Source organism: Passer domesticus, chromosome 3 (assembly GCF_036417665.1).
Source record: "Passer domesticus isolate bPasDom1 chromosome 3, bPasDom1.hap1, whole genome shotgun sequence".
In the NCBI taxonomy this organism is placed as follows: domain Eukaryota; kingdom Metazoa; phylum Chordata; class Aves; order Passeriformes; family Passeridae; genus Passer; species Passer domesticus.
The window spans coordinates 104,175,952-104,203,557 of NC_087476.1; the positions used below are offsets into that span (position 1 = coordinate 104,175,952).

General features: G+C 39.3%; 1 protein-coding gene across 8 annotated transcripts in view; it reads left to right on the forward strand.

Annotated features, from left to right (window-relative positions):
- Positions 1-27,419, forward strand: part of LTBP1 (latent transforming growth factor beta binding protein 1) — a 185,501-nt gene extending 158,082 nt beyond the window's left edge. For 7 of the 8 annotated variants that reach the window (XM_064414813.1, XM_064414816.1, XM_064414812.1 and 4 more), the window contains 8 exons: positions 4,140-4,322; positions 5,555-5,641; positions 7,950-8,078; positions 9,429-9,569; positions 11,883-12,053; positions 21,602-21,724; positions 24,998-25,147; positions 26,386-27,419. In XM_064414813.1, coding sequence (XP_064270883.1) covers positions 4,140-4,322; positions 5,555-5,641; positions 7,950-8,078; positions 9,429-9,569; positions 11,883-12,053; positions 21,602-21,724; positions 24,998-25,147; positions 26,386-26,555 — 1,154 coding nt within the window. In that variant the 3' untranslated portion in view covers positions 26,556-27,419. The remainder of the gene's footprint in view (positions 1-4,139; positions 4,323-5,554; positions 5,642-7,949; positions 8,079-9,428; positions 9,570-11,882; positions 12,054-21,601; positions 21,725-24,997; positions 25,148-26,385) is intronic. The other variant, XM_064414814.1, reaches the window with a different exon arrangement.
- Positions 27,420-27,606: the final 187 nt, after the last annotated feature.

The window sequence follows — 27,606 nt, forward strand, 5'->3', positions numbered from 1 at the left end:
AAGTCCCTTCTAGACTGATTAATATTGAAAGAAAATTAGTCCCCCCTACAATCTAACCAACCACCAGCACAAAAAAATTCAGTCTGCCAAGTAACAGTTAATAAATTTGATCCTAAAGGTTCTTTAAGGCTAAAAATTTGGTGCATGAGTACAGATTCTGAATTTCCTAAACATTACGGGCTTTCTAATTGTTAAGTGAGTTTCAGTTGTCTGTGGTCAAAGTCTTAGCTGTAAGTTTTATATGTGCATCACTTGAACAATCCCTGAATTGTATATATGCATGTATATGCACTGTACACACACGTGTTAGCTTGTCACATGTGGGGTCAGTTGAGAAATCTGAACAAGTACACCCTGACAATAGGCACATACCAATATACTTTTACTGTATTCTTGAAAGTCAGATTCTGGAAGTGAGAATTCTTACTGGAATTCTTACTCAAGCTGTTTGCTCAGAGTTATCATTTGCTGAGTTTTTAGAAGTCATGAAGTTATGATGACTATTTTTCATTTTTGCAACCAGTTTTCTGATTGCATCTGTAAGCATTGTTGGTATGCAGTTGCAGTATTTAAGATCCTGTCAGTTCTGTGTTTTGGGTTTTTTCAGATCACAGTTGTTAACAGAACACTATTTAGGCAAATATTTCAGTATATGCTGAAGTCTAAGCATATGCTAATCCATATTATCCACTGAATCCTATATTACTGATGCATTTTTTTGCATCAAACATATGCTAAGCATATTGTAGGATCATGTTTATGCTAAGGTATATAAATCTATTTTTAAGAAATACTTCAGAATCCAATCCAGCAGCAGCTATACAGAATTCCTCTCATAGGCTATTGATAGAACAGTTGTATCAAAAATATGGTAAAATTATTTTCCTTCACCAGCATGTCTTAGGTATAGATACTTTACATTTTCTAACAAAAAAGACCCAAACTACAATGATTCATTCTCTTATAGTATTTTATCAACATACCTAATGAAATCACTTTCAGAGACAGCCTGTTTGCTAAATGGTTAATAATCTATGACAGAGAAATTATAAGCTTGTAGACATAGACTGGTCTTGGTTAAAAAAGGAAAAAAAGGTTTGCGTCTCATTTGCTTTCCAAACATTCATGACACCTTCTTGACTAAGCCTCGCTTACAGCTGTGTAAACAACAGCCATTTAAGCTGCTGAACAGATAATGGGAGGAGAAACCAACACATCATATGTAAAATGGGAATAAACAAGGACATGATGAGACTATGTCCCCTCCCTCCCAGGGCAGCTTCTGGTGTTCTGTCTCTGATAAACAGCATCAAAAAAGCCATGCTTTCTCTTCTAATGAAGATTTGGCTTTAATTCAGCTAGACAGATGGCAAATGGCCAAGGAAAATGTATAAATTGGTGACTGAAGTACTGCTCTCGCACCTTGGAATGGCAGATTTAGTTCAGCTGCATTTCTGTGATATGATAGTCTTAATATAGTTCCTATTGGGATAACAACTGATACCACAAAACCACCTCAACTGATGAAATTCAACACATTATGGAAAATTGTAATTATCAGATGAGGGTTGACCACAGGCTAAATTAACAAAGCTGAAATAAGCAGCCAGCTGGGTGTATCCTTTAATGTATGATTTAGTTATATTGGCAAAACTGCAAAGCCTTGTAGGTGGCAACATTATACTGAATTTGAATGGAGGTGTCTGCCAGACTTCCAAAACTGAAGTCACTTTTCTGAGGAAAATAGGAGTAAATCCAATTGTCTGTGTCTAATTAGAAACCAAAAGAACTATTACACATGTTCATACTATTGAAGTGCAATAATAGGCAATCCATGCTGACATTTTTAAATCTGCTTTTCTCCAAATGAATCTGGTATTTGTATGCTCACTAAAATTCCCTTGCTCCATCTGTTTTGGGGAATGTGGGTGGGCAGTGATAATAAGATTGAAATAGCAAGAGTTGAAGTTCATTTAATTCCTTCAGCATTTGTTGGACATCACTATCTTCAAGCTCCCACCTCACAAACACTTCTTAAGTGAGATCTAAAAACCCATTCCAGAGTTGCTTGCCTCTTGTTTCAAAGGTGATTCACTGTTTTTTCCCAAGGTCCAGCCAAAGCTGTCTGTTCAGGCAGGCTGATCATCTTCCCCCCTGTCCCATCTTTTGACACATGGGCATGGCCTGCTCCTGCACCTTTAAGGTTTTCTTCCTAAAGTACATCCAGCCCTCCCAGACTCTTTTGCCCTGCTGCCTTAGACTGCTGCCTTAGAGAGTCTCTCAATCAGTCTCCTAAAGAGGTGAAAGTCTGCCCTCTGGAAGTCCAAGGTGGCAGATCTGCTGGCACCCCTCCTCACTTGCAAAGAGTCACAATCACTGTCATTTCCCGATTGCTTTTCCCACGATGGCCTCTGACCATCACATCACCCGCCAGTCCTCCTCTGTTCACAAACAGCAAGTCACCTGGGGCACCTCCCCTGGTTGGCTTCCTCACCAGATATGTCAGGAAGTTCTCTTCCACACAATCCAGGAATCTCCCAGACTGCTTCCTCTCTGTGTTGTATTTTCTGTCAGACATCTGGTATGCTGAAGCCTGCCACAACAGTAAGGGCCAGGGGTCATAAGACTTATCCCATCTACTTACGGAATATTTCTTCTGCCTTTCCCCTGATTCTTACCCATAAACACTCCACCCTAACGTCCTCATTGTTCAACTCCATGCAACTGAGACACTCTCTAACACATAGGGCTACCCCACTGTCTCTCTTTCCCTGCCTGTCCCTTCTCAAGGGTTTGCAGCCATCCATTGCAGTGCTCCAGTTGTGTGAGTCATCTCACCATGACTCTGGTAGCAACTCTGTTCCAGTTTTCCTGCTGCACTATGGAGCCAGCATTTGTTGCAGTAGCATCTTGAAATGCATTGCCATTCTATAAAATAGAGGTTCTGATTCCTGCCTCAGTAGCTGTGTTTCTTGAGAAATGTCTCATGCTTACCTTATTGTGCAAGAGCCTGAGTAAAAATCAGTGAAATCTCAAAGAGTGAGACATCAGCCAACATGGAATAATTTTCATAGTTTTTTTGTGAGTTAAATATTTGTTAAGTACTAAGCATAAAGAATTTCCCTAGCTAAAAAGGAAATTAGCTAATCGCCTCAAGATTTATCTATCTAAAATTCCTGAATAAAGTCTTGGGTTTGATTGATAAATGTGAGCATAGGAAATTTTAGAAATTGGTGACTTTACTGATGGTCTGTGAAAAGTTTTTCATATCAATCAAGTGTGAATAACAATTTTACATGTTAGTTCCCACTTCTGAACCTTTGATGATAATTTTTGTGAAGTGAAATGTTAGCTAGACAGAGTTCTGCAAACACAGAAGCTGTAAATAGGTTTTCTTTTCCAAATTGCTTCTTGGTGTATTTTAGGAGTGCCTTGATTGTAAAAGGTCTTTGACTATTATAGTAATAGGGTATTTATTGGATCTGTGGGACAACTATTTTGCCTTCAGTCCATATAAATATTGTGAGAGGACCCACTCAGTGCTTAAGGCAATAAATCTGCCTTCTTGGCTGGATTCCTATTTTAAAGGAAAACACAGAGTCAGTTAACTTGACATCTGTATTATATTCCTTACCATGGAGTCAGTAAGTTACTTTTGCAAAAATTATAAAGGGCATTGTATTCAAATGTGGAGCATGCTTTTTCACAGTGAAATTAAAAGGGGTGGTAAATGCTCATTCTTTTGAAAAATGAGTCTTTTCAGTTCATGCCTTTGCTCCCTTATCTGAAAAAATGAGGTTGTAATATTTGCTTACTTCTGTGAAGAGCTTTTGGATTCATATGAGCATCCTGTCAAAAGCTGGCCATGTCCATTAGTAGCAGAACATGAGAGTAGGTACTTCATGCATTGCTTAAAAATCATAGAAGTGCAAATTGGAGGAATCCTTTTATGGTCAAGTTGGAGAACAGGTCCGAAAAAGCAAAAGGAAAGTCATCGACTTCCACCATTCTTTCTAATGTCAAGAAGTCAAACCAAAATTTGTACTTAGCCATTTTCTTCTCTGCTCTTTTGACCTCCTGGAAGAGTGACTAATTTCATGTGTCATCTTGTGTGGTTTATGTTTTCTTTTCTACCTCAGAAATGCCAGTAGAGGCTGATCAACAGGAAGATGGAAAGAAGGAGTGCTACTACAATCTGAATGATGCTAATTTCTGTGACAACGTGCTTACGTCCAATGTAACCAAACAGGAATGCTGCTGTACCTTGGGTGCTGGTTGGGGTGATAACTGTGAAATCTTCCCATGCCCTGTCGTTGGAACTGGTAAGAGGAGGCCTTCTGTCCCTTTGCAAGCTTTTGAAGTGTTGTGTTTGTGTTAACAGAGTGTGCTTAGCCTTTAGAGAAGGCTTGCCCATTAAATCCCATATTTTGTAGTATTTAGTCATGACTTATCCATAGGAACACTCCATGGAGGAAAGGGTGATAAGAATAATTTGCACATGGTGTAAATCCATTGGCTTCTCTGCTGTTGCCCTAGGGATTAAAAGAGCATGTTACAGAACAGTGATTTTAAGCAAATATGGATTCTCACAAGAGCTTTTTCCAGATGCTGTGGTAACACTTCAGATTTTTCCCACAAGCTGAAAAACAAAGGTAACCATTGCAACATTTTTGAGACTGCAGCTGTACTTTGTAGTGCTGTTTCTACAGCACCTTACAGCTTTGCAACTTACAGAACATCAGTTAATAATGTTCTCTGCAGACCATTATTTAACCTCTTAATATTAAATTAGACAAACAGGGCCATGTGATATTTGTCACAAATTTTAAAAACAGTACTTGAAACATAAACAGGGATGGCTGAAATTCAGAATCCAGCTGGAAAAAAATCACATAAGAGGGAACACGTGTAAACCTGAGATTAAATGATAAAGATTACTTTTCACAGAAATGCATCATCATGTTTAATTGCTGTTTTAACTATACCTTAGAAACTGTCAAATTGAAATGAAATGCAAAATGAAAAAGGGGCCTCTCTGCTTGGATAGGTTTGTTTGATTCTGTATAGTCTCCAAGACACTTGAAATAATTTCTCTCTGTAATGCACACCATGTTCTCCTGTTGCAGTCAATTAGTGTTTTTCCTGTATGAGGACTGAAGAATGTGGACAGGGGTTTGTATCTCAGTTGGAGTATGCCCAGCTCAGAGAGGCCCATGCTAGCTTTAATTAATATAATTTGGCTACTGGTATTGTTATAACTGCAGTGCACCATGAAACCTAGTAAGGACCACATTCTCCTGCCAAAAAGCAAGAGAAATGAGTTTGCCTGGAGCTGTGTGATGCTGTAGGCACCCTAATTAGGTTTTTTCTCTGCAAACTGAGAGCAGGGGAAAGTCAGGTTGTCTCATTTAACGTCCCCCATTAAATTAAAGGTGTGTATGATTGCCTGATAGATGCAAACAAGGCTAATATCTCAAAGTACCCTGAAATACATGTAACACTATATATGTGAATACCTTCTTCTTAACAACATTTTTTTTCCTTTCTTTCCCAGCTGAATTTACTGATTTGTGTCCTGAAGGAAAAGGTTTCATTCCCTCTGGAGAATCATCTTACGGGCTTCTTGCTCAGAATTACAAAGGTCAGTACTGATTTGTATTAAGTTTAATTATTTCAGAAGTTCTGGTAGTTGATTGACTAGAAATGTGAACCAGGAATATAAGCATACTAATTCAAATTTTATTAGGTGATAAAAACAGTTTGTAGTACAAAACATTACTGAAAATCAGGTTGTTAAGAATGTCAATTACACAGACTCTGTTATATTCTGGTTTAATTTCTACTAAGTGCTATATACTGTGAGAATAGGTGCTGTGACCACAAACCACAGATACTTGTTTACATATGGAATACAATGCCAGCTTAAACTTGTAAATATATGTATGAGGAGTTGGAAGAGAAGAGAGAGTTCTGTTGAACATTTGGCCTGCAAGGATGAATGAATATTAAAACCAAAGAGAAGTTAAGCAATGATATTTTCATTACAGAACTTCATGGAATAATTACAGGTGGTAGTCCAGTGGTAGTAAAGAAAACAGAGTGATAGAAGTTGGTGAATGTGGGTGAGAGGAAGCTGCTATCACCAAGAAGGAAAAGTGAGATCAGCAAAATTTCTTTTCAGTTTTGACAAGTAGCCATCAATATTAATAATTTTTAAGACAGTCACAGAGCTCATCTTAAAGTCTCTGAGAATATTTTTGTTGAGGGATTGTTTAAGGGCGTTGTTTATCTTTACAGACCTAAGATTTCTGTGTACATTCACAATGGGGGTTTGGAACTTGCTATCTGTGCAGCATATCCAAATTAGTCTCAGATAAAATCTGTGTTGTTTTTGTGCTATCTCAGGGTTGGTAATATCTCTAGCTGCTATAAATACTTAAATGTGGAAATAGTTCACCTGGGCACAAATCCCTGCCATAATAAGACTTCCCTTTTCAGTAAATTTTTGGTGTAAAACCTTAGGAATGGCACAAAGACAAACAGTAAACAGATAAATAACTTTTACTAATGTGCTCTTTTTGTAATGTGGTCTTTCTCTGTTACATTAGCTTAAATGTCACTCTTGCTTTTGTCCACAAGCTTCTGCTTGCAGGAGCAATTCCTGTTTTCTTATTGGAATTACCTGTCAGAAGTGAATAGCCTGCTAACCTTCCTTGGTTTTGCTTCCAGCCTTTCCCATTTTTCTCCTGACACAAATCCATGTTCCACAGGAAAAACACAGATGTGAACATGACATTTCTTACTAATCTGTACATTATTCTTGCTGCTAAGCAGTCAAAATATTTAATGTTTGTAGCCACTTAGTGGCTGGAATGGATGTAAAAATAAATAATTTTCTAGATCTTTCAGTTCCTCTGGAAAAAAAAAAGAAGCATTTAAATGATTCATCTTTAAAACTACTGTACAGCTTTGGATAAAATCTGTGGTGCCCCAGAATAAATGGGGAGTAAATATATAGAAGACAGTGGATTAAAACAATTGGTATTGAGAGAAGAATCACCTACTTTAAGTTGTGCTTTTTATTGCCATTTTTACTACCAACCTAGCTTTAACAGATTACTCTGAGCAGGTCTAGCAAATGAAAAGTAGGCTGGAAAAAAGGAAGTGAATGGAATTCCAACAGTAACAAATACATAAATATAAGACTGGGGAAAAATGTGTACAACTGTGAAAAGCAATATATGAGCTGGCATATATTTTCCATGAAACCTCCCTGAACACGTTTAGCCTCATGTGAAAGCTTGGTAGAGTCTCTTTGTCAGCCGTCACTAGTTCTGTAGTGATTGCCACCCTGTGTTCAGCCACAGACACAACTGGTCCTGTGAGGGGGAAGGCTGCACTGGAGTTGTGCTTTGAGCAACAAAGCCATGAGCAGTGCAGACAGGAAGATTTCCTACCATGCACAGCAGAGTCACCAAACTCTGTGTAAAGAAAAGAGCAGTCACAGAGTCCATCCATAAGCATAACTGCTTAGTTTGGTAACCAGATGGGGTGCTTAGATTAGATCCATGGTGGGAATACCTTCAGTAAAGCAAATTATATTGGCAAATACAGGCTATATTGTTCATCTGTTTTGATTAGAGTTAGGGGCAATGTGATACCAAAGGAATGAAAGGAAAGCTGCAGATTATTCCAGTCTCTGTGTGCCACTTAATTCTGACAAGGGGAGGTAACAGTCCACAATTTTTCCTTTTCCATTCTGGCTATATAGCCTCTTTCACACCAGTTGTCTGAGCACGTTTTTTTCTGTGGATATCTGTGCTCCTGGGATTTTCTGTTTAAACTGAAGTTTGCTTGAACAGAGAAGTCTATAGGATTTATTCCATCTTGCTTGTCTACATGACATCGTAATAGCAGTGGTAACACAGCCTTTAATGTTTTCTCTCCAGATGCTGATGAATGCCAACTCTTTGGACAAGAAATCTGTAAAAATGGCTTCTGTTTGAATACACAGCCAGGTTATGAGTGCTACTGCAAACAAGGCACATACTATGACCCTGTTAAGCTCCAGTGCTTTGGTAAGTTTATTTAAAGTGGTCTTGTCACTGTAATGGTATGCAGATGGGCAAAACAAGCAGAATCCTACAGCAGGATTCCCATCAGAACTGTGGCATTTCCAGTAAAGGGAGAAACACTGGGCCTCTGGACTCCTGTAGCAGTTTTGTAAGATGCATTGGGTCATTTCCCTTCCTTCTGCTTGGCTGAGCAGCCATTCTGAATGACATAGCTGTGGCATGTAGAGCAGGGCTTGCTTGATTTGCCTCCTTTTTCAGCAAATTAATCCCAGGAGTCTGCATCTCCAGAACAGCCTTTTGTGCTCCTTTGAGGGCACAGTCAAGAGCTGGTGCCAGCCTTAATGCAGGCAGCACAAAGTCATCAGAGGGGGCTCCCTCCTTACATGCACACTGCTGCTTCACTCTGCCACGGTACAGTTTAGCCTTCTCTTCTTTGTGTATGGGGTGAACAGTGAAATCCTGTATATTGAAGCTCACCTGTCATTTGGTAAGTGTTCTGGGTTTACTATATTAAATCAAAGTAACACAAACTTTTTTGTTTTTTGGGTTTTTTTTTTGTTTCAAGGACAGCTATTTTCCCCAAGGGGTTAATATGCAATGTGAAATTACAGTTGAGGTCATTGATAAGCTCATTTTAGCCTGCACAACCTTGTACTCTTTTGGTTCTGGTATTCAACTGAAAATTACTTATGACCATGACCCTGGCTTTTGCTTTGTAAGCAGAGAACCATGTAGAATGTGCAGATTAGCATAATGAAAGGAAGCAATTTTTGCAACTGTAATAAGAGAGCCTTTTACCTTGGGATTCTATGATTATTCTTTACAAAGGGTGGGATTTTAGCTGATTAAATGTAATTTATCTGAAGTGGCCTGCTCTTCCCTTTGAGCTAAATTTCAGCTTTTGCTTTCCAAGACAAACTAAGAAAAATAACTACCATGGCTAGGTAACGTGATCCCTTCTTCTGATAAGCTCACGAAGAATCATAAGAGTATGCCCACCTCTAATGCCTGCTGGTATTGTCCTAAAAAGAGAGGAATTTGGGAAGCGGTAGCTGCTATACTGGGTGCAGGTATTCCTGGCATTGCACCCCTTCCAACAAACCTCTTTATCCTCCCTAGTACTTCTCCATACTAGCTCCCTAAGTCTTGAGGATCAGGGGTCAGCATCCTTCAGATGTCTGTCCTTCTCCATGGGCACAGGCAGGATTTTTTTGCCAGCAGTGGGTATTTGTGGTCATTTACAGAAGGCACACAGGGAAGTCTGCTCCTAATATAGGAAAATAGAAACATAGATTAACACAATGCAAATACTTTGTGCTGGCTTTCCTTGATACATTTCCTTCCATTTTAAAGACACGGATGAATGTCAGGACCCAAACAGCTGTATTGATGGCCAGTGCATTAACACAGAAGGATCTTACAACTGTTTCTGTACACACCCAATGGTTTTGGACGCAACAGAAAAGCGATGCATCAGACCAGCAGATTCAAGTGGTATGATCCATTATACATATTACTGAAGTGAGTACACCTCTACGAGGTGGTGCTGACATGGCTACAGACCCAAAGTCTAAGCTTAGACTGGGTCATCCTTGGATGAGCCTGCTCTTCTGGAGGATTTTGGAAGGCAATGCTTGGACCGTCGTCTGTTGATCCAGAAGGCACCATGATGTAGGACTCCACAGTGCTCCACTTTGCCTATACAGACAGGACATTGCTGGAAGTATTGTGAGATTAGGCTCGGGCTGAGGAGTCTTCAGCCAGTTCACCAGCTCTGCGTCTGCCTTGTCCAGCCTTGTAGGTAATGAGGCACAGCCTGCTTGCTGTCTCAGTAAGGCTGGGGTTTGGCTGCAGGCTAAGTCTCGAGATTCAGTTCCACCAAGGCAAAATAAAAACAGGAATGACAGGATATAGGAGGAAATAGCTAAAATTGTGTGTGTGCTTTAAATTGATTAACTTTGAAAGTACATTGAGCTCACAGTTTCAAGCTGTGCACTTCAACATTGCTGTTAAAGTAACTTTTTTGTGTGTTCTTTTAATTTCAATAGACACTTATTTGAGAAAAAAATGTTAGAGATTCAAAAAAAATTATGAGATTCATGGAAACCTCTCAGAAATCCAGAGTGTTATGCAGTCTGCACAGCTTTGTTTATGCCACTCATGTCTTTGAAAGAATCGTTACAATGGGTTTGATTTAATGCTGGCACTGTATAGCCATAAATCCAGACCTCTGGTTCCTGCAACTTGCAGTGAATTTTCCTGAGATGCTTCTGTAAAAGGAAATGGGAATACAGACTGAATGCCTGCTTTAATCACTCCAAATTGTAAGGCTGATATTTTGAGGAGTAATGTGGTTGCCCTGTTGCGTGGAACTGTGAAAGAACCACAGCATTCCTATTGTTCCATCTTCAGTTAAACAAACCAAAGGCAGGATTGTCCTTTGGGTTCGTCTAGGATGTGAAGAGAATGCAAGAGCCCAAAGGGTCTTCTGTGATGAGACATTCGGCTGACACAGCAGTGATCATCTCAGCCAGCACAGAGCACTCACGCCTTGTATCGCTACTGGCAATGTCCCCCTCACGCAGAGGGGAGGGGGCAGGCTGGTTCTTTTGTTGCCAGCAGAATTTGGAGTCAGTTGCAGAGACCCACTGCTGCTTTTCACTGCATAGCCTGGCAAGCTCTTAGTAGAATAGGTATCTAAGCTGTGATCACCTTCGTGCTTTCAGAACTCAGTTTTGTTCTTGAGCGAGGTTTCAGTTCTGTGCTCGCCAATGAATAATGTAAAAATGCAGTAAATGGATATGCATAGACAAAACAGAACCTTGGTTTGTGACAATACTTATTTTTCACTCTGAGTTGGAACAAAATCAAAACCTTGCAGATGTCTGCACAAAACAATTGTGCTGAGGTTTTTACATTCCAAGTGGAAGATTAAGTTTACAGTTCCTCTCCTTCTGATCAGCAGTGATCAGAACTTGCTGGGACTGGGAATGGTTTCTTTTGAGATCTGTGTCAAAACTATTATGCCTCTGAAATATTCCAGCCTTGACAAAAATACAGATTTTTGTTAATGTTCATAAGAATGTGACAGTAGTTCACAGCAGTGTTCTGTCTTTAACAATAGCTGTAAGTGGATGATTAGAGACCAGGAGGGCAGATAAACAATACTTCTCTTCACCCTCCCCAGCGCTCTCTCAGCCTCCAGCTATTTTCAGCTCAGGGGATTTCCTGAGACTGATGTAGTTTGTCTGTTTAGTTAATGGGCTTCTCTCTTCCAAGTATTTGTCCAGTCTCCCAGGGAGCCCATGTAAAATTTTTGTTCAGCTCTGCCCTAGTTGTAAAAGTTCTTTCAGATGCATTGACGGCAATATAAGAAAAACAAAATAACAACTTTTAAAGATCTATTGTGTGGATGGAGTTCCCCAAACATTCACCTCTCTCCCAATGCTGGTTTTTGTCAAGCTCTGTTAACTTCCATGGGAGCTGAGCTGAATCCCTGTTAAGTGCTCAGGAATGACTATGATTTAGAAAGATCTTGGTTTTGAATATCCAACACAATGTGCTTTTAAATTGGCCTAATGTGACAACTCAGAACCTTTTAAGATTTTTCCAAAGCTGAACATTCAAGGGATGAGCCACCTCAAGCACTTAAAAAAGGTCATGACTTCTAAGCTTAAATTTGTATTCAGCAAAGTCTATAAAGCTAAGATATTTTTCTAATCTAAATTTACAAAATTTATCATTATACCAACATCATATTTAAATAACAGTGCTGTGATGATGACCTAATCCTGTCTTCTCCATCAGAACAAACTGAAGAAGCTGAGGTCTACCAGGACCTTTGCTGGCAGCACCTGAGCGATGACTTTGTCTGCAGTCGGCCGCTGGTTGGGAAGCAGACCACGTACACGGAGTGCTGCTGCCTGTACGGGGAGGCCTGGGGCATGCAGTGCGCGCTGTGTCCCATGAAGGAGTCAGGTAAGGAAACACACCCGCCGCTGCCCAGAACCTGGAGCACCTCACCCCTTCCATCCCTTGCATTTGTACCTGCGCCAATGACCTGAGAAAGAACAAAAAACCCCTAGCCCCTCAGGTTAAGGGAAATGGGTTACCAACATGGACTGAAAAATTCCCAAGGAATATGTCTTAGTGTTAAATAGAAAGCTGGCTGTTGTATTTTTAAAAGACTGTATTTTGTTTACGTGTTTGGAAATCAGATACTCTTCCATGACACTTCAGGTGGAAGGTGTTAATTGTGGTGACTACAAAAGCTGAATGGATACAGAGAGAATGTCATTGACACTCAGATTTATTTCTGGGGACTGGAGAAGGGGCTAGTGGAAGCAGCATAGGTATACGTCATGCTTTGCCTGGGATACATCAGGCCTGGTTACACAGTCTGGTGGCATGACGCAAACTTCCTGCCTCCCCTGTATAAACTGTTCCAAGGTCTAGTTTGGATGCAGCTTTCTTACTATAAATGTGTCTTTCAGTGACATATCTTTCCATGTAGGAATACCAACCTGCACTGGTAAAGCATTTTGTTGTGAACATTCCTGGATTTTCACTTGGGTCTTTGTTACCCTAATGGTAATGTTGTGGCTAAAGCAATACGTGTTTTACTTGTAGGAAAAACCCAGGAAATAAAAAACTACGTAGAGAAGCTCAGTGAAGCATTAATGTGGTTGTTTCTGCCTTCTTTGGTTGTATGCTTTTATAATTTACTTGCAAGGTCCTTGAACCTGTTCTTAGATATCTTTACTTGTTTGAGTTTGCTTTGGAATTGCTGCAGCTGAAAAAAAAGCATATGATTTTGATGATGTTGGCTGGAGTAACTGCTGGCCGATGCTTACCCCAGGAAGAGACTGAAGAAAAAAAACAGGGCATGACAGCAGCTTGATTTATAAGATTTGGAAATCTCTGAAATGTCTTTGTCAGAACAAATCTTATATGAGGACATCAAATTACTATACCTGCTAGAATAACAAATGCAATGGAAAGAAATGTAATGTTGCCCTATATTTGAAAGAGAAACACAGGGCAACAGCTAATAGCAAGAATCATTGCTGTGGCCTGGAACTCCTCAAGTGGAAAGATTGAGCAGATTAAAGGAGTTTTTCTTCTTACAAAGTTCATCACATGGTGAGAGTGACCCATCTGTGTCATACAAGCACGCAATCCTGAGAGAGCAAAGAAAAGCTGTTCCTGTTAGAGTTAAATTAGGTACAAGATTTACTTCTGGAGATTTCTAGCTAGTTACATTTAAAGCAGGATAAATCTGAAAAGAAGGAGAGAAGGACCACCAACATGGTCAGGCAAAGAGAACCTGCCTCACAAGGGAAGATGAAAAATTTCAAACATAGCTGCAGAACAAAGGCTGCAGATTCTAAGACTCTCCTCTAGAGCACAATCATGGAGGATTCCCAGAAGCTTTTAATTTCAACAAAAGTGCAGGAAAAGAAATTGGAACTATTTCAGTCTGAAAATACTAGATTTATTTTGGTCATTTGGAACACAGGATTCTGGATCCTGTGCCAACAGTGGGGTGCAAATCCCCAATAGCTCTGCGAAGAAAATTGAGAAATTAATTTTAATAATTACATGGAGGTTCCCAATGGATAACATCCTAAACATCAGTTGGATGATCCTTAGTCAAAGCTGAAGAGCATTATGTTGGATAATAAAATCTTTTTCCCTCCAGACACAAGATAACTTTTATGTGATGTTTCATTTGCTTTGAGAAGTATCTGCTTTAACTGCAACTGAGGCATACTTTGATCCCAAATACTTTAAATTATCCTTATAGATTGGAACATAGCTAAAAATAAAAGCATATTGAATGTTTATTATATCAGAACAAACACGCAAGCTCTCATTTCATAGTGGAGATGGTATGTGCTCATTTGTCCTCACACGCATGTGCACTCACCCACACAGAAACCTGGAAGCCTTTCTCTGTGTTCAGGAACATTTACCAAGAAAAATTTAAAGCTGACTGAACTGAATAAATGATTCATTTGACATGTCTTCAGTCTGTAGCACTTAAAGTGATATCATTGGCTCAAGAGAGCGCTTTCACGCCTCCAGGCCATCAGGTCACAGGTTCAAGTCCTGGCTGGGGAACTGGGAATTTCTCCATTTTTAAATACTTAGGTATTGTGTTGGCCAGGTTTACTACTGAAGGTGTTTGCTTATTTCCCCAGTTTGGGGCATTCTGAAGATTTTTAACACATGTTAAAGGAGACCTGCCGATGTGAAAAGCATTGCCACCTCAAAACTTTCACCATGAAATGAGTTGAATATAGCACAGATCTGTGGTTTCCTTTTACCTTGTTTATAGTTCCATTGTATTTGAAGATCTAGTCACCACTCTTAGAAAGAAGGAAATACAGGCCTACCACCATAAGTGATACTTTTGCAAGTCCCTTCTAAAGATATTAATTCTTTATTAAAAATAACCGCTAGCTTTTCTAACCCAACTTGTCTTTAAAGTGCTTCCATTTTTCATTACAAGATTTAAATATGCTGTTTGAGTAGGATCCAGCAAAAAAACCAGTGAGAAGATAGAGCACTCTTGTAAGAATTTATCCATATTAAGCAAAAAGAAATGCAATCTTATATCAGCTTGGAAATAGAACTTAATTGTTGCTACTGTTTCTAAAAACTACTACTCAGTGCTTAATTAAACAAACTCCACTGAAATTACTCCAAACATTCAGAGACTGAGACAAAAATAAGTAGCATTTTTTGATATTGCAACAAATATCAGCAGCAACATCATCACAACAGTAAGACTGATAAGTATTTTGATGACAACACTGAAGAACAAACTCAAAATGTTGGTTCAAAGTCCTGATCAAAATACTGCAAACATGAGCTGTAGTGCTGTGCTTGAGTACCTCTGACTCATGCAAACAAGGAATGTAAAGACATTGTCTTCAATTACATTCAATTATCTTACGATTAATTATTTCAATTATTTTACTATATCATCATTGCGGATAAAGACTTTCACAGATTTCATCAGTACCAAAATGTTGGCTACTGAAGTTTATTCTCTCTGTGCTCACAGTGTCATTAGTCTTTATTTGCCCAAAGAACAGTAATAACAGTTTAGTAATTATTTTTTAAAAACTTCTGTGTTATTTGAGGTTTGTCATTGGCAATCTGTAGAAATTGACAAGTTGAGGAAAATTAGAAAATTGGACACTTTTCAGTTTAGAAAACAACAGCAAAACATCCTTTCTCATTGCATCCACCTAAAAAATACATGTCGGATGCCTGGCCTTTGGAAATTCTGCTTCCTTGGTCAATTTACTGTTAGTGCCTACCAGCCCAACTCTCACCATCCAGAGCCCATGGTCTAGTGACTGGTAGCTGGCTCCAGTTGGTTTAGTAGCTGGGTAAAAGCCTCTGTGCCAGAAAACAGAGCAACTGGCCCAGACTGAAAAAAATGTGAAATCTAAAATAAAGCCATATATACCTCAAGTTAACTTGAACTTGTAGGACCTGAACTATAAATGTTCTGAGACTCCAGAAACTCCTGTGCGACCCTTAGGGAACTGGAATGGATTTTAGGCTAGGTGTATGGTTACAGGAAATTAGAAGAGAGGAGATAGAACTAACAGCTAGAAAATGTTGAGTAATGTGGTATGCTGGGGTCAGCATTTAATTTACAGAGACAGCCTATTTTTTGATTGCAAAATTATAGTTTTGAGGCTATTACAGAACAGTACCACGTTTGCTTCAGTAACACCTTAAGATGCTGGTAAGGTTGGTATTAGGAGCCCCTGAACTAAGGAGATGTCAGTCAGTTAAGGAGGGTACTTTCTTTTCTGTAGCTGGTTGCCTGGGGAAGCTTTCATACAGAAAAACAGGGTGAGGTAGGTCTGGGACTCAGCAGCTTTAGCAGATGTTTTAATAACTGTTGAGAGTGGGGGTACATTACTACATCTGTGACTTAGACATTTTTGTTGGTGTGAGTACTAAGATAATGTCATGAACACATTCTTAGGCAACTGGAAAAGGCACCAGCATTCAGTTTATCAGCCTGCTTATTTGTGTATCCTTAGAAATATTTTTTTCTACTCTTAAATTTTGAATTCTATGACTTTGTGGGGTTTTATGGAACCACTTTATGTTTAGAAGATCTGCAGAAAAGACAATGACAGATCTCCAGTCAGTAGATGTTTCAGATGTTCTGTCGGATTAGAAGTCACATAAAGAACTGCTGTTCATATTGTATTTGAAGTTTATCTTTATCTCCACCTTACCATTTGCAAAATCCATGCTGGGAGAACGCTGAGAGTAGTGGGTAATGTGGATCACCTGGGGTGTTGTATAATGTAGGATTTCTCTTGGACAATTTCATATTGTGGTTTTTATACAGAAACCCACATCAGTGCTGCCAGTTTTTCCTTCCATCAGGAAAGATAAATCAGCATCCTGAGCAATATATTCCCCTGACCTGTTCTAGACACATGCTTTACAATGAGATTCTGTCCTAGAAGTGTTTCTCTCTTTCCATGGATTAAAATGGACAATGAACAACTAATTCAGATGCAGACGTTCAGAGATGCCTACATGGAGTTGAATTCTGCCCATTTCTGGCAGAACAGATTGTTTGGATTGCATTTTTGTTACAAAGGAACTCTGTGTATCCTTTGTAAACATTATGAGTTAGTTCTGGGCTGAGCTTCCACATTATGAGAACATAGTGTTCCCTTTAAGTTCTGGCTAATGTCACTCATGTAGATCTGGAAGTACAGGGAAAGCCAATGTGTGTAAAGCATGAGTTTTCATCTCTCCTCTTTTGGGATGGTAAAGATCAGCAGGGAGGCACTGGATTCATTTCTGTAGATCATTGCTCATCTTTCCATTTAGGATGGCATTGTGTCTCCTTCCTTTGTGATAAGGACTGGTCAAATGGATTCTATCCTCTGGGCTTAAAATATTGAAGTGATTGGGCCTTGAACATTCAAATTCTTGTGTTCGGTTGTGCAGATTTTTGGCTAATTTAGTTTCTGTTGATGCAGAGTTTCAGTGCTTTTTCTGAAGGTTAGGAGAGAGTAGAGTAGTTTTGGCTAAAGGTTCTTTCTCATGGAACCTCACATTCCAAGTGCACATGGAAATCAGCAAGGAGTCAGGCATGTGCAAAGTTCTGTCAGAAACAACCTGACTTTTACTACAACTTTTAACTATCTACTTGGAGCGAAAGGAATGGGAAGATCATTTTAGGAAGCTCGAGCAGCATTAGTAGAGGAACAAAAGGTCACTACCAAGAGGTTTTGAGATAATCAATTTGGTAATTATTTCAGTTTAGCAAGAGCTTTACATCCACTGTGAATCTTTTTTTCAGGGATTTCGTTTAGAGTGTGTTCATTAAAGGATATGAATATATGAAAAATGAAAATAACTAATGAAAAATAACCTTTAAGACTGACACCCTGACCTTTTTTCTTGTGCTATAGAATATATATCACTGCCATTCACTGCAAACCTTAGCATCCATCCATGGGCAACATCAATGAAGTTTTCAAAATTGTAAAATAGCATGATCTAAATATAGAGCAGAAATACCTTTAGCTTTGGTTCTCATATGATACAATCTCCTGAGACAGCATAAACTTAACCAATTTAGATTGATGTCCACAACCTTTGGTGAAACTGTTGCATTCTTAAATAATTTGAAGGATCTGGCTTGGTTTCTTAGTCTTGGCTTAATTTGTGTGTGTGATGGTGACAGTTCTGAGGAGCTGGAACAGAAATAAAGCTTTCTTTATGGACAGGAGCTGGACTGGCTGTGGTGTAGTTGTTTAATGGTTGTGTCAGGAAAAGCTTTTATATAATATTTTGCTTTAAATACACGAAATATGGAATAATGTTTCTGACATTAGGATTTTTAGGCCTCTGGGTGCCAGTAAGATTCACAAGGGCTTGCTCAGTTACAACTATCTATGCAAATCAGATGCACATTTGCACAGCTGCATTTTTGCTAACAAGCACCTAAAAGCCAGTCAGTCCATACAATTTATATTGTGTCATCTCTGTCAGCCAAGCTTTCATCACCAATTACAGCTAACATCTGTGCCAGTACACATGTGTGTCTAGATGTAATCCCCTAACACTTGTTTAATAGGCAATACTTCTGACTTTAAAAATGTCCTTTACATTTTTGGAGGCATACATCAGCTTCCTTTTATAATAGCCACCCTAAGTTATACAACAAGCTGTCTGTATGCTTCATTTGCAAGTTATGAGAAAAACTTAGAAACATATGGACCAATGTAGACTAAGATATATTAAAAACAAAGCGGTTTTGTTTTTTTTCTCTTGAACTGTAGTTATATTGTCCCTGATCACAGCCAAGAGATGAGTGAACAGAAAAAATAAACCCATATAGAAAAAGGTTTCTTCATTCATTGTGAATTATAGAATATTTTCTTTCAACTTTACTTGAAAGATTCACTTCAAAGTGAGCATTGATTTCTGTGACATAAAATGCTTCTGTCATTCAGGGATAGTTACATATTCTGTCTTGGTCTCTGCCCGCTTACCACCTTCTTGATCTCAGTCTCCTGTTGTCATCTCCCAAGGGCAATGTCATGCTGTTCTCCCATTTGAATACTTGCCTGCAAGTTTCTGTACAACAGTCATGCTTTCACCCACAAATCCTACAGCGCACTATCCATGTAGTTCCCTTCCCTGGAAAACTGTAACCAACACACATCACAGTGACCCCAAATACATTGTTTTTAATTTGAACTGTAGGAACATAGCATAACAAGGAGGAAAGTTTAAAACAACAGAAAGTGTCATTGCTGTAACTTGTCCTGTCCTCCACAGGGGCACTATGATGGGTTCATTTCTGTCAGGGATCCAAGTCTCAAGTCTACCTTATTTCAAAACACCAGTTCTGATGACCTTTCCAGATTGTGGCCCCCTGCATACTTTTCAGTCTTTGTACTCTCCTCTCTGCGCACCCTTTTTTTCCCTGGGGGAAAAAAAGGAAAAAAAAAGAAAGAAAAAGACAAGCTGAGAAAGGTGGAATAGATAACTTACCATTGTTACTGGTCCTGAATTTCTACTGTTGGTTTCTTAGGTGAGCTGCTGTTGCTCCTCTTGGGTTTATTGCCTGAGCACCTAGTGACTGAATCAACACATTATAAAGACAAGGGGTTTAGTCTATACTACTTGGACAGCTAAACAGAACATACAGTATTAAGAGAGTGTTACAGGTATAAGACCTAAAAATGCAGGCATTCAGAACTTGATTTTTCAGAGACCAGTGGGACAGGAGACAAGTTTCTGTTGTCAACATTTCTTAATTCTTCCTTAGATGTTGAACAACTTTGCACTGGCGGCCATGCAATATAAAATAGGCTTGCACAATCATCAAACAACACAACTCTCGTGTACATGAGAGCTCCAGCTCTATGGATTTTCAAAAGTTCCAACTGCTTTCTTCAGAACTAAAACACTGTTTATACTACCAGTATCACTAATGGCACAATTAGCACTGAGTAATCTGGGAAGCTGGTGTACAGGTTCTGCTCAGCTCTCCCCATCAGATCACATTCATGTGGAAGAGGCAGTGATCCCTAAGATCCGCAATAGCTGCTTGTCCCTTTGCCTTTCACTGACTGTATTTATGTGGTAGTTTCTTCCACACAAGCCAGATGAATTAGTATTTTGTGGTAGAACACAGATTTCCTTTGCCAAGAACATTTGTGGGCATCTGTGAGAAAGTGCTGTTACTATTCCGCATAGCTGTCCTGTGTGTCCATTCCATATGAATGAAGGGATCATTCTGAGATGATAAGCTGTCCCTATGCGTGGATGTTAATCTGGGGTTAGATGTGGGGAAGAAAGAATGGGGTGTTTCTGGTCCTATGACAACTCTTAAAACTGTGCTCATTATCACAGTACCTCAGTGGGAAGCTGTGCAGTCAGGGATGTAAGTAACCTTTGCTATATGTAGTTTATTTTGCCATGATGGCTTTGTTTCCTGTGCCCTGGGATGTTGCTCTTGGGCAGTGTGCTTTGTTCTCTGGGAGAGGAAAGTGGTGTTTGAATATTATTACTGTATATAAATACATTCTGGAGGACATACCTCAAAGGAAACCACTTTGTTCTTGCAGCAGAATGTGGTGGGATTTACAATGATTTTTCAGTTCTCTTGGGAGTTCATGCTGCAGACTTGGACTGTCAGCCATGGCAGCCCTGGGTGTGCACAGACAAGCTTTGCCTGTACTGCTCCGTCTTGTGCTCTCAAAGGGCCAAGCTGTTGACCACAGAATTCAAACAGACTATTTGAACACTTTGGTGTTTTCAGTACAAAATAAAATCATTCCAGGTGGAGGAGATACTACCTGTAAAAATAAAATTACAGTGCTGGACAGCAAGTAGGGCTGTGCTCTGCACTGTCTAGAGGCAGTCTGGACTTATCCAACTATTTGCTGTCTGGGACAGTTCTACACAGCATGAGGTTTCTGGCTCTGCAACCATCTGCAATTCTTGGATTGTGTATCTGCTTAGGGCTTTTTTTCCTCCCTCTCTTTTGGTGGTTTTTCTTTCCCGTCCTTTCTCTGCCTGATTCTCAGAACACCAGGCAATCTTCACAGAACCAGAAGCTAAACAGACTGTAGCAACAGTAAGGGAGTGCCTGGATTGCTGTATTTTAACAATATTTCTGTTTTCAAATAAATTGTATTGTATGTCTTTTAGTAAAGGGTAGTAGAACAGAATTGACACAGTCTTTATTTGATTTATAAAAGACTCAAACTCTGCATAAGCATTTCAGACATGGACTCTGACACCTAAAATGAAGAGCTGCTTTGGTCTCAACTTGTGTTGTCCAGCTTTTAGAGAGAGGCACAAAATCAGATGTGACTCTTTCTCCTGTGTGTTTCCCTATGCTCTGAGCTTCACAGCCAAGGAGACTTGGAACAGCACTCACACTTCCAAGCCTGTGGGTTGAAGACCCAGTTTGTAGATAAGTGTGGGCTATTTCAGAAGTATTTTTCATGCTGAATTCTGCAGGTTGGCTGCCAGTGCCAGAAATATTGGTAGTACCTGCCCCAATTTACTTCCTTTGGGGAGGTTTCTGCTAGCAGCCATGATGGTCTGGGGTAGCCTTTGTTCCACAGAACGAGGAGTATAAACAGAGGTAGCCCTGGAGAGAAGTGTATCAGCAGTGGCATGCACAGCATCCCTTGGCTCTTGCTTCCCATGCAGAGCAGAAGAACCTGACCTATAACTTTTTGTACAGTTATTGACTCAAATCTATCCCTGGTGTTATCCCTATTATGACTTAATAGTATATATTTGGCTCATTAACATTTTAATGACATCCTTTTTGAAGAGAGAATGCTTTCTGGAAATTATCTTTTCTGCAGATTTATGGTGTTTCTAGGAAGATAAGTTTATTTCCAGCAAGCATGAACCACAGCTCTCTGGGACTAATGTAATGCAGCCTGTGTTACAAGTGTGTTTACTTTTATATCTTATTTTCTTTCCCCCCTCAGAGGATTACGCCCAGCTGTGCAACATTCCTGTTCCAGGAGCTCGACGGCCATATGGACAGGATGCTTTAGTTGACTTTGAGGAGCACTACACTCCAGAAACCAATCCATACTTCGTTGAAGACCGTAAGCGAGATTCTCTCTTATGTAAAAGACTTGAAATGAGATTTTTACTTCAAGTTTTTTTTCCTTGTAGCTAGTTTCATTCTTCTCTTTGCTTCTGGGTAGTGTGGCCTATTTATGCTTTAGTTATTCCTATGACACTAGCTTTCAGTGAGGTGTTCCACTTCAAGAGCCAGGTTTGTATGAGAGTCTAGTTGGGCTCAGTGTACAACTAATTTTTAATCTAGTGAAACAGTTTGTGCCAAGTGTACTAAATTTGTGTTTACCAACAGTTATACAGCTCAAGGTCAAAAGGCTTGCCAATTTTCCTTCTCACAAATTGATTTTCCTTTGGAGCATGGGACAGTTTTCTCCAGAGTGCATTAAATTTAGAAGAACAAAAAAACTCTTCATCTTTCCATGATTTCCCAGCAGAACTTGCATGAGTGAAATGAGAGCATGCAAATCATTCTTGCTCAACAGAGCAAATGTACAGCACAGTATGATTAGAGAATACACAGAGGTGTGGACTTCAGGCTGGATGCTGTGCCTGCCAAGCAGGGTGTGAGAATTGTACACAGCATCTCGCTTGTGCTTGAGGAATATCAGGGCTCTGTGTTAGGTTGGGCCCAGCTGACTGCTAAAATTTGCAGGAGAGAAATGCTTACAGATTTCAGCATCTTCCTCAAAATCAGGCAACCTGTACAGATCCATTCAATTTATCATGGTTTTAGAGAAGAAAAGTGGAAGTATCAGAAGGAGCTGTAATTTCTTGTGCTTTACATATGTATAGTCTGCAAGCTGCGACTCTGCTCTTCCACAGTCAGCATTACTGAGTGTTGATGTGTAACTGAAATGTCACACTGCTAAAAACTGCTGGTTACTCCATGAAACCCAGAGCACTGACTGGGTAAGAAATATGGAAAGAAGCATTTCACAAGGCATAAACAAGGTATATAATTTAGTGGTAAATAAATACGATAAATTGTGGAAAGTGTTGAATCCACAGCTGAGACCACATCATAGAATGGCTGCAGTGGGAAGGGACCTTAAAGATCATCTAGTTCTGACCACTGAGGGACAGAGCTCATGCCTTTTGCTCCCATCCTATCACTGAATCAGATGGGGCATCTTGTCTGGGACATCAGAGACTTCAAGATTATAATGCTTCTGCAGCTGTGTGAAGAATACAACAATACATCCCATCCCATGGCAGGGCCAAGTACTTCAGGGCAATATTTGTCATTGTGCATTCAGTTTCTACAGAAGCAAATGCATACCTCAGAATTACCATGCAGGTCCCATCGAGCTGTTTTGAACTAGAGTATATTTTGTGAAGTAGGACTTGCTGTGAATGATACATTTAGTTTTAGCTAGTTAAAATTACAACATACTTTATTCATGATAGAGACGGAGAGAAAAAAATGTGTGTACATATGATTATGCACATGCATATATGCCTACATATAAGCTGTATTTCTAATAAATTATGGGGGGTTTTTTTAAATTTGAAAAATATCTCTGTGTTTGGGAGGACTCCTTTCCCTTTCTTGGCACTGTTTTCTAAATTAGAAAAGGTCTTTATTTTAAAGGTCTCTCCTGAGCCCTCTACAAGCTCTGCCAGAGGACTCCAGCAAGTAATGAAACTTGGTTACCTACATCATGATGGTGCTCAATATCCTCAATACTATTGCACTGAGAAGTGATTTACAAGGCTCATGAAAAAGGCTGCAGTGTTTCCCATTTAATGTACACTTGTATACATCCTGTGTATTGAGACGTGACATCTGTCAGCAAGTACTTACTTCACATTATGTGTTCAGTGTCTTCAGAATCCACTTAGCCTGTTACTGACCAGCTTGATCCTTACTCAGAAGCCCTCCATGCTAGGAAACCCAGGATAGGAACAGTATTTGTAGTCAAAGAGAGGGGCAGTGGACATGGCAGTATGGAAGTTAAATGGACAAAGGTATGGAAAGGGCAGAGTAGGAAAGGAAAAAGCAGGTCAGTAGAAAAGAGGGCCTCAAGGACCAAGACAGGATGGAGTAAATAAGAAAAGACAAGAGAGAAAAAAAAACATAAGGAAGGGAGAAAATCATATTCCTAGGTAGCTTAGCAGATATGTGTATCACAGCTGTTGCAATATGAACCAGTAAACAGTTTTTCAATAAGTTGCTAACTTATTGGAGGAGCCACTGCCTGTTACAGGACACATGGAGAGATATGTCCTACTCTAGTCCACTCCAGCTCCAATTTCCCCTCTATATTCATTGTGCTATTAAACTTATGACTCAAACATCCTCAGCTTTTTCCACAGAAGTCTGTTTGATGTGATGGGCTGCCATCTGCAGTCCTGTTACATCACTGCTCCATGAGCAGAAAGCTAGTGAAAAAAACTTACGACTTAGAGGAACAGTTCAGTTCTACAGACAATCTCTGAACATGTGAAAATGTAAAATAATAATGAATGTAAAATAATTTTGTAAGTATAAATCCTTCCTTACATAGAAAAGCATAACTGTCACAAAAGCCCTAAGGCAGGGAGCACAAAAAGTGATTATACAAACCACTGAATACAAAGACAACTCTTTGTATAAGAGGTGAAAAAAAAAAAAAAAGCTCAACTCTTTGAGCTTTGACTGCTCACCATCTAGAATTATGACAAGGAGGAATTGGTAGATTATAGGTATTTGTACTGGCACCAGTCACTGAGGCACAAGCCAAAGGGCTGTTAACGAAAAACCGCAACAGGAAAGCAGTCTCTGATTTCTTCTTATTTTCCTTATGGCAGCTGGGATTGATTTTTTTTTAATATGTTTTCTTCTGGATAAATTATAATGCATCTCTTACCCCTCTACACACACACACCTTATTTTTCTACAATCCTGTTTTAAGAAACTTTCCCAAATTGCGTGACCACTTGTTTCCTTGAAGGCTGATAAACATAACAATTGAAATAAAAGGTGCTATTTAGAAAACACTGACTTACCCTTTAAAAAATAAACAATGAAATTATGGAGTTTCCATTTTTCAAAAAAATCACAGATTTTTTTAACACAAAATAATACTTAAGAGTTAACCGAGTTATTCAGTTTCCATCTTGAAACATATCACAGCACTTCTCTGGTACATTTAAAACTCCAGATGGTGCAGCTCTGCTAAAGCTGACCTATTTTCTGCAAAGTCAAGTCCCATTCCAGTAAACTTCTGAGAGAATTTCAGTCTCCCACTATATATTTGGGTATACTGATTCAATAGCTTTGTAACCTACTTATTTGCAATTCCTTTTCCTCCCAGGTTTCCTGAACAGCTTTGAGGAGCTGCAAGCAGAGGAATGTGGTATTCTGAATGGATGTGAAAATGGCCGATGTGTAAGAGTCCAGGAGGGCTACACCTGTGACTGCTTTGATGGTTATCACCTGGACATGGCCAAAATGACCTGTGTTGGTGAGGATAGCATATCACCTGTTATATCCCCTGTTATCTCTCAGTTTACTCAGTCACTTGACCTTAGGAGGCCTCGAACAAAGGATTTAGGGATGATCACCTGAATTGTATTAAAGATCCAAGCTTTGTTTTGTTTACTGCAAAGGCTAGTAATTATTGTTACAAAAATATCTTGGTGTTTCTCAGTGCATCTTGGTCACCACAGCTGTGTTCAGTTAAAGTGAACAAACACACATTTGTGGAATGAAGCTTAAACTTATATCAAGACTTCAGTGTACAGACCAAATGTTTTTCAAAGGCTTTAGTAAGCTAGGAGGATGGAACTGGATCCAGAGCAGAAGAGTGATTTTAGGAGTGGATTTTCAGAGTGGATTCATAGTGATTGCCTAAATATGCATATAACCAGCTGGTGAGGTTTGGCCCCTGATTTTCATAGATTTCAACAGTCAGCACACTCAACTATTTCTCTCACTCTCAAACTAGTAAATCTGCACATTTATTAACCAAGGCATCTATATCTCCAATTAAAACAACTAAACATGGGAACAGCAAATATCGGTGAGAAGATGAAGCAAAACAACTGCCCTTCAGTATGGAAGCCTGGTACAAACTGTGTGATTATTTCAGTTTAAGGTCTGCACTAATCTTGTTTAGCATTTTGCTTTGTGAGACACAGCTGAAATCTCCCAGCTCTATGAGGAGGAGCTGCCTATGTGCTTTGTAATCTTCAGGACTTCATGGCGAGCTGGCCTCCTTAGCAGGAAAAGATGTAGCTGCTGTGCATGTCAGGACAAAGCAGTGTGGTGTTGAGTGCAGGTAGTTTGTCCTCACAACTATTCAGGTGACAGCACCAGCAGCTCCTCAAGTATTCAATTGGTAAAATACAAATGTTGTGCTAAGAACTTCGAGATTCTTTCTTAAAAGTTCCTTTTCAGTCATCAGATAAACACATGTAAGTGGTTACTTAATTTTGTTGTGCAGCTGGGCTGAATGTGGACTTGGTAATGTAACAGTTTAAAGCCCTTTAATACCCTATTGATTTCCTATGATAACTTCCACCTCTTTTCAGTTCATCTTTTAGAACTTTGGCCCAGCCTAATTCTACCCAATCGGAACTGAAAATAAAGTTCTCAGGGCATTGGTGCAGATTGTTCTAGTTCTAACAATGCTGGAACTAAATGAGTATTAACTACACACCAGACTTAGCACATGTGTCTTTTGATGTCTCCTTTTTGCAGATGTGAATGAGTGCAACGAGCTGAACAACAGGATGTCCCTCTGCAAGAATGCCAAGTGCATTAACACGGAAGGGTCCTACAAGTGTTTGTGTCTCCCTGGGTACGTGCCTTCAGACAAACCAAACTACTGCACACCACTGAACTCAGAGCCAGAGAGTGAACTGGAGTAGAGGAAAATCTCCATATCCTAAGCCCATATACTCTGCACTGTATAAAGAAAAGGAAGAAATGTATTTAACTTGAGAAGAGAAGGCACCAGAGTAGCAAACAAAAGGGGAGAAAAGGGTTAAAGTGTATCAAAGGTGAGACATGATTTGTTGGTTGTTTATCGGCTTCACTGAAGTGACAGACCAAATGGACACATTGCTCTGTATGAAGAAAACAAGTATATAGTGTGTTCATGAAAAAAATCTTTGAAAATAATCAAAAACAGTGCTGTTATTTGAAACAGAAGAGCTTTGGTTTTTTTGTTTTTTGTTTTGTTTTGGATTTTTTTTACTATTGCTTGATAAATTTGGCATTTAAATAGTGATGGAAATATTTTATATTACTATGTCATTTTTTTGATTGTTCATTTCCTTGCCTACTGTTTCTTTTCAGACCTTTTTTCTGATCAGTACAAATTCTATGATACAGATATTCTTAGTCCATTTTATAAGAACTGTTACACAGGGTGATGCTCCTCCTTCCCTGGAACTTTGGTCAGTGACTTTTTTTTTAATTTGCTAGTTGTCTGCCCTGTGGAGCAGGCACCATTTGTTTTCAAATGTTTTATATACCTTGGCGAAAAGTCCTTATATTCATTTTGTATCCTGTATGGTTGTTACTGCACTTAAAGTCTTTAGAACCTTTCTTGCCAAGTTCAAAGCTGCTAGTGGACAACATTGGATTCCTTTTGTACATTAAACCAAAAGATTTTAGCTCACATCTCTATTGTAATATGTAAATTGAACACAAGAGAGATCTTGTATGATTACCCTAACATATTAAAGCTGTATATTACAACTCAATAAAATCACCTTTTTTTAGAAAAAAAAAAAAAGTACTATATGCTAATTTTAGCTCCTTTCCTCCTCCCCTCCCCTTTTTTTTGTGTGTGTGTTTGTTGTACAGGAATCAGCCCTCAGGTGTTTACAACAGTTAGCCTCTCAGTACTAGATTTAATTTACATTACAATAGTCTTAGGGAGTTGTCTGGCTGGTTTTTCCTTCTCATGCTGTT